The sequence below is a fragment of the Pleurodeles waltl genome, chromosome 4_1 (assembly GCF_031143425.1).
Source record: "Pleurodeles waltl isolate 20211129_DDA chromosome 4_1, aPleWal1.hap1.20221129, whole genome shotgun sequence".
Classification (NCBI taxonomy): Eukaryota; Metazoa; Chordata; class Amphibia; order Caudata; family Salamandridae; genus Pleurodeles; species Pleurodeles waltl.
Window position 1 is genome coordinate 769,707,212 of NC_090442.1, and position 7,633 is coordinate 769,714,844.

The window sequence follows — 7,633 nt, forward strand, 5'->3', positions numbered from 1 at the left end:
GCTCACGGAGGAGGGTGTTTTGGGTGTGACATCTCCCAGGTAATGCATTCTTGGTTTGATAGCTGGGGCTGGAAGTCATGAGTTGGGTCTGATATATCTGTGCTAGGTTTTCTTATCATCCTGATTCTCCAAGAGGTTTTAACTTGTTCATTTTGGATCAGGAACTTTAATATATAGAGTGACCGGTTTACAAAAAAAGTAGCAAATCTGCAACTATAGAAGTACTCCTTGAATGGATGCAAATTTCCAGAAATTCACACACAATAACAGTAAGCTTGGAAAGCTGCACTAGTCTTAGGTGTCCAGACATACTCCTGGCAACGGGACACACAAAAGGTGATGGGGAGAACGTTTGTAAAAAACCTAACCACTGGCAGTCCCTCCAAGCAGCACCCCAAACTGTATGATTTAGGGTTTGGTGTATGGAGTAAAACCTAACGGTGTGGTGGAGGACTTTATGTCTGCCACCGTGCCTTAACTTCTTCTGACATCTCTATACAATCTTAAAAGCTTCAAAGGTCATCTTCTCAGAGAACTGAAAAAAAAGCTTACTTAGTTTTTCAACCAAACGTTTGAAAATGAAAACATGCCAGATACATTCCAAATTTCACGCTGTCTAATTTTCACCATATGAAGGTTTTTCACGTTGAATCCTACTTGATATTTATGTATAAAGATTTGGGGTTTCATGAATGAGTTATGTGCTGCAGTTTGCTGGTACATTTAAATGTTTATCGACCCCAAATGGCAATTTACAGGGATCATAGAGCACGCACTCCATTTTACCTCACTTGGGGCCCGAAGACGTACATGGTGTGCATTATCTAAAGTCCACATTTCATATAACTAGATATAAGTGACAGACTACCTCGAACAAAGGGCAGGCTTGCTAACAGGTTTGTGGCACCTTGAATATTTCTGTATTATGCCTGGATACTGTCAACAATAATCACAAGCTTCTGAAGGAAAACGTAGAAGAGAGTTTGTTATAGGATGCTTGGTTCTGGCAAGCTCCTCATCATCATCTTTTTATCTTCCCTGTATATCTTTTGTTTTATTCTGTAGTGAATATATACAACTGTTTTGCTATAGGTGGTCTAATATTTTGTAAGTATGGAACAGTATCCATTTAAGAAATTGAAAAATCAAAAAACAGTTCTGTACATGGTCATACTTGACTAGGTCAGGCTCAACTAGGAACCTCTGATGCTTCCAGAGGATCCACATATGTTCAAAACACATGGGTAATACACTTTTTATGGAGTATGACAGCGGGTTTAGGCATCAGTAATGTGCACAGACGAGCACGTCATGCTTTGGAAAGGATGAACTGATGTGTTTGCACATTCTTATATATGTTTTTCTCTCCCATGCTCTAGGCTTTGACCGTATCCCTGCAGGGCTTCATCAATAGCTTGGCTTATGGCTGGTCCCGTCAGAACTTCCGCCGTGAGGTCACCGGTGAGAGGACACAATTGAACAGCAGCGAGCTACAGAAAGCTTTCTTTGAAGAGTCTCTTGTAGTATCTGAGCAGTAAGAAGGAATGTTTCTTGCACAAAACCAATCAGCATCCAAAAACAAACAAGGGGACACACGGCCCTCTGGGGCACCAAAAGGATTATAGCCAACTGGAAAACGCTTCTCTTACTATGGCTGTCAAGAAAATCTTAAGCCCACACTGTGGGTCCAGCAATTGTCTGGACCATACCGAAGCCACACAGTTGTCAATGAAGACTGCAAGCACGTACTGGTGGGGGTCTGGTAGGAGTTTTAACCTTGTGTGTACTCTGCTCAGGTAGGAAGTGTTTTATTCTCACCAGGAGCTTTTTGTACTTGAACTAAAATGTTAAGTCTGTTGTGGCATTTTAGCCAGCAGCTGCCCTCCCACACGCACAAATGTTGGTTTCAACAGTACGTCTGTCAGTAGTAGTGTTCATTATTTACTATGTCCAGAGTGCAGATGCACAGGCCTGCATAAACTTCAGGTCTTCAAAACACAATAATACTTATCATCCTCTTTACCTTCCATTAACGCCCTTCAACTATCGCTAATGTAAAAGAGGAACTATTTCAGCACGCATTGACCAAAGTATCAATACCATCTACCACTACATAAAATATATCAATATACACCATAAACTGGACTACCACTTAACAGCAATCAGGTTTTCTTTTCCCTTTAGTAATGCATAGCTGCAGATAACAATACCAAAGAAAAAGGGTTTGAAATGGGGTACATAGAGATTTACAAATGCAGCAAAAAGTACTCTGGTAAAAAAGGACAGGGTGATAGCTGTTAATGTGCAGAAGTTGACCAGCGTGGCTCACCCGCACAACTGTGCGCAAAGGCACAGCAGGATACATGACATGTACACCATCCTCTATCATGGGTGTGAGTGGGATCAACCATTTAATCATTTATTACTCATCAGCACATGTTTTTTCAGACATAGAAAGTTGTGGCACAGCTCACGCTAATTGACGGGAGGGCTGGGTGGTTGCTGTGAAGGAGGGAGAGCCAAGGCTAACAGAAAAAGAATCAGCATCAAGGGGGATAAACAGGTAAACTTCAGAATAAACTGGAAACTGAAGAACATCTTGAAATTTAACAATCAGATAAAAGTGGACTTGGGAGAAACGTGCAAAGGAATGTCCCCAGCCAAACTAAGTTCTTCTCTAAAGGCTTTGCTTCCCAACACCAGGCAGGATGTAAACACCATGAAAAAACAGAATTTTATGTCAAGATCAGATGGTACCATTATGCATAAGTCTTTTACTGCCACTTAATTGCAGCACTTCAAAGAAAAACATTAATCACACTTAAAATTCCAGAACCAGAATGTCACTAGAGTCTATATAAGACTCAACCCAGCAGCCATTGTCCTCTTCTGTTTGCTGCTCCTTGACAGCTAAGTATCTTTTATACTTGATTTCTTTAAATTTAGGCCTTTCTTTAAAAAGAAAAGTTGATAAATTATTACAGCTTTAGTTCTAGTTGTCATGTGTTAAAGTACTTTTGTAAGTTATATGTGTATTTTCTTGCTAATTGTATTTGTTGTTGCCCACAATTTATAGGAGTTCTGGTTTTATATTATAGGTTTATTTTTATCAATTGCAATGAATTTACTGCTATAGAAATATTTATTCTTATAGTTCAGTAAAATAAGGCGTTCTTACGATTTAATTTATTTGTAGTATATACTCAGCAGTAATGGACTCGACGCAAGGCGTCTCTCTGAGCACTCATGCAGAGGAAGTGCATGCCCAGAGCCTGTCTTTCGCAGGACCTCCCGGATTCTGGGTCGCAGTCTTACGAAAGCAGTAGGGCTCAGTTGAGAAATCTGCTTCAGCGAGCCTGTTTATTTTCGTGACACACTTAAAGGTGCTTGTCGACGTAAGGGCACAGCAGCCATTTTGGGTTTACCAACCCATTACAGAATTAGAATTGAAGCACTGGCTTCCTTATTACCTTAGTAGAGTTGCACGCGATCAAGGTTTTCAAATAGAGAAACTGTTTTCTTCACTTCACATATGACGTAGGTGAGGTTTAAAAGTCAGTGTTGGAACCTTGTCAGGAGTTGGAATTCCTCTGGTTTCAGTTAAATACAGTGCTTACGACATTGAGTTTACCAGGAAAAAAGGTGATGGAGATAAAGACGGAGGTTCAGCAAGTACTAAGTAGGCAGTCTATTTTACTGAGAACATTGGCGAGAGTAATAGGTTTATTTTCATCCACCATTCAGGCTTTTTTTCTGGGACTGCTTCATTACAGAGCTTTGCAGAGATTAAAGGTGCAAGATTTTAAGAGAGGTATATGGTATTGAGACAAGATTCAAGTTTCAGTAGAAGCACAAGAGGAATTGGTTTGATGGTTAGACAATCTGGATGCCTGGAACGGGCAGGCAATTTTTGGGATCTGCCCAGATTATGTGCTAGAGCCAGATGCAAGCCTTTTTGGTTGGGGAGCATGTCTAGGTCAACAGGAGACAGGTGACAGATGGTCATGGAAAAAGGGTCTTGAACACATAATTGGTTTGGAGATGAGAGGACTTACTGCTTTTCAAATTTTTGGGAAGGTGTTAAAAAATGACAGTATTTTGTTGAAAATGAACAATGTTTCAGTGGTTCAGTACAAAACCGATTGAGTGGCAGCAAATTGAAGAATCTGACTCAGATTGGGAAGGAGATTTGGAAAATAGGATTACAAGCAGAGTATTTTACGGGTCTATCCAACACAGTAGTGGATTGGAATCAAGCTATCTAAGGGACTACAGCGATTAGAAGCTGAGTATAAATATATTTCAGAGAATTCAGTAAGTGTGGGCCCCCCAGAGGTAGATTTGTTTACATTGAGACTGTCATTTCAGTTACCATTGTATTACAGTTGGAGACCGGATCCACAAATTGAAGCAGTGGATGCATTTCACCAGGACTGGAAGGAAATTCGGGGATACATTCTCTCCTTTTGCTATGATACCAGAGGGTGGTGTTGATGGTGAGGAAGCAGAGATGTCAGATAATTCTGGTCACTCCTTTTTAGACAGCTCAAACTTGGTTTCCAGTGTTGGTGGAGTTAGTGGTGGAGGAGCCGTAGTTAGAAGAAATTCTGTCAGGGCCAGAAGGGGAGTTGCATCTTTTATCATGGAAGGGGGTCTTGAGCCTTCTTCTCTGGAAGATCTCAGGGTATGAAAGAATTTTGCAGGACTTTCGCAACAGGCTCAGGAGTTCCTCAGGGAGCATTGGGTAGAAGTGGGTATGTAGGTGCTTGGAGATGGGCTTGGATCCTGTGGAGGCTTCTGCCTTAGAGCATTCTAATTTCCTATCTTTTTGGGTTTCTTTAAAAAAAAGACATTTGTTATAGTATGATTAATTGTTATAGGTCTGCAGAGGCGACAGGTCATGCTCCTGTAGTAGTCTGCACAATAGGAAGTGGTCCCTTAATTTGTAGGGTGGTTAAAGGCATTAAGCTTCATAGACCACTTAGGCATATTTTTTTTTGTGGGATGTTAATTTGATATTTCAGGTATTAGAGAATTGGCCTGTTAATAAGTATTCATCTTTACAACAACTATCATGCAAGCTGGCAACTTTGTTATGCTTAATCTCATTTAGAAGAGCTTCAGATGTATGAGCTTTAGAGAGGTGTAATCAATTTTATGATTCAAATGGTGTACTTTTTCAGTTTACAAGAAGGACAAAGATTATGGGCCTGACTTAGGTCTCGGCTGATGGAATACTCTGCTCACAAAGGTGACGGATATCCCGTCCGCCATATTACGAGCCCTGTAGGATATAATGGGATGGTAATATGGGGGACTGGATATCACAAAATATGATGAACATCATAAGTTATGTGTGGTGCGATGCTTGAAAGAGTATGAGACTAGGAAGCAGAACTTTCAAAAAGTTTGGGGGTAATACAATTGTTGATTTCATAAGTGAGACCTTATAATCCAGTAAATTCAGCTTCTTTTGCACATTGGATGGGAAATTGTGTGCTTAAGGCAAGCAGAAAGTTGGTGCGCATTTAGTCAGAGGTGCGTTTGTGAATAAAGTTTTCTTGTCAGGTGGTCGGCTAGAGGAGATATCAAAAGCAGCAGATTGGTCTAATGTGGATGTGTTTGCAAGGTTTCATTTAAAACCTATGGAACATGTTTCATCTGGAGCATGTTTCTTCTGTTGTGTTTTCACAGCTTTCAACATTCATAATGCTAGCCCCCGGTCTTGACATGAAATGTAGATTCTCCAGGTCTGTGATGGGAGAATCTGGATTTATTTAAAGGCATAGAGCCTAGCGTTATCCCACCCTCCCTTCCAAGGTAAGGATTATTTTGAAGGGTGAGTCGAGATATATATATATATATATATATATATATATATATATATATATATATATATATATAAATAAAAAACGTAATAGATTGTTGTACATGATTTGTGAGCATGATTTTGTTTTCAAGGACCAGTTTACATTTTTCCATGTTAATTTTCAGGATGCACAATAAGAGAGAAGATTTTTGGTGCAGAAGACGATGTGGGAGTGTTTGACTGTTATTTTACAAGTTGATTCAAGTTTGTTGTGACAGAGCAGCTTAAAACAGGAAGATGGCTGCTGGGTTGAGACTTATATAGACTCTTGTGCCATTCTGGTTCTGGAATGTTAAGTGTGGTTAATGTTTTTCATTGAGGTGCTGCAATGGAGTGGCAATAAAAGACTTCTACACAATGCTAGCCTCAGTGTCTTTAATGCAATCCAGAATCTCTCTTCCCAAACTTGGAGAATCTACATTCCATGCACCAAACAGTTCTATTAGCGAAAATAACCAGGTTCCTAATACTGTCAACCAACTCCTCTGAATAATCTCCGATTTGTGTGGAGCATGAGTGTAGGAGGCTGGCCTGACTTATAGTGGGTACCTTGTGGTACTTACACCCTGTGCCAGGTCCAGTTATCCCTTATTAGCATAATAGAGGTGTTTCTAGCAGCTTAGGCTGATAGAAGGTAGCTATGGCAAAGCTTAAGCTGAACTAGGAGACATGCAAAGCTCCTACTATACCACTTATATCATATAGCACAATATCATAAGAAAACACAATACTCAGAGTTACTAAAAATAAAGGTACTTTATTTTTATGACAATATGCCACAAGTATCTCAGTGAGTACCCTCAGTAAGAAGGTAGGTAATATACACAAGTTATATGTACACAAACCCAAAACAGGTAAGTAATAGTAAGAAAAGTAATGCAAACAGTGTAGGATTACAATAGGATGCAATAGGTGAACATATGTCTAGGGGCAACACAAACCATATACTCCAAAAGTGGAATGCAAATCACGAATGGACCCCAGTCCTATGGGAGCTTGTAGAGGGTCGCTGGGACTGTAAGAAAACAGTCAGGGTGTCCAAGATACCCCACCCCAAGACCCTGAAAAGTAGGAGTAAACTACCCCTACTACCCTAAAAGGACACAGTAGTCGTGATGGGGGATTCTGCAAGAACCACAAACACCAGGAAAGCACTGAAGACGGATTCCTGGACCTGAGGACCTGCAAGGCAAGGGGACCAAGTCCAAGAGTCGCGATAGTGTCCAGGGGGGGCAGGAGCCCAGGAAACCCCAGAAGAAGGCTGCCTCCGGATGGAAGAAACCTAGGATTCTACAACAACGAAGAGAGCTAGGAACTTCTCCTTTGGTTGGAAGGTGCCCCATGGTGTGCTGAAGGTTGCAGAAGTACAGAAATACTGCAAACAAGCCTTGGTTTTTGGGTGCTGCTGGGGACTAGGAAGGACCAGGATATCGCCCCTTGGAGGAGGAGACAGAGGGGGCTCTCAGCAACTCAGAGCCCCCACAGAAGCAGGCAGCACCTGCAGAAGTACCGGAGCAGGCACTTAGAAGATTTGTGAACCGGAGCTGGCTGAGATCACAAAGGAGGGTCCCACGAAGTTGGAGTCCAACTCAGAGGGTTGAGCACTGCAGGACGGAGTGCTGGGGACCCAGGCTAGGCTGTGCACAAAGGAATCCTTGGAGAAGTGCACAGAAGCCGGAGCAGCTGCAAATCACGCAGTACACAGGTTTGCAGTCTAGCGTGGGGAGGCAAGGACTTACCTCCACCAAACTTGGACTGAAGGAT

At 41.4% G+C, this 7,633-nt stretch overlaps 1 protein-coding gene across 1 annotated transcript in view; it reads left to right on the forward strand.

Annotated features, from left to right (window-relative positions):
- Positions 1–5,878, forward strand: part of LOC138288143 (transmembrane protein 116-like) — a 112,590-nt gene extending 106,712 nt beyond the window's left edge. The window contains exon 12 of the mRNA XM_069229419.1: positions 1,380–5,878. Within this exon, the coding sequence (XP_069085520.1) occupies positions 1,380–1,538 (159 nt within the window). The 3' untranslated portion in view covers positions 1,539–5,878. The remainder of the gene's footprint in view (positions 1–1,379) is intronic.
- Positions 5,879–7,633: the final 1,755 nt, after the last annotated feature.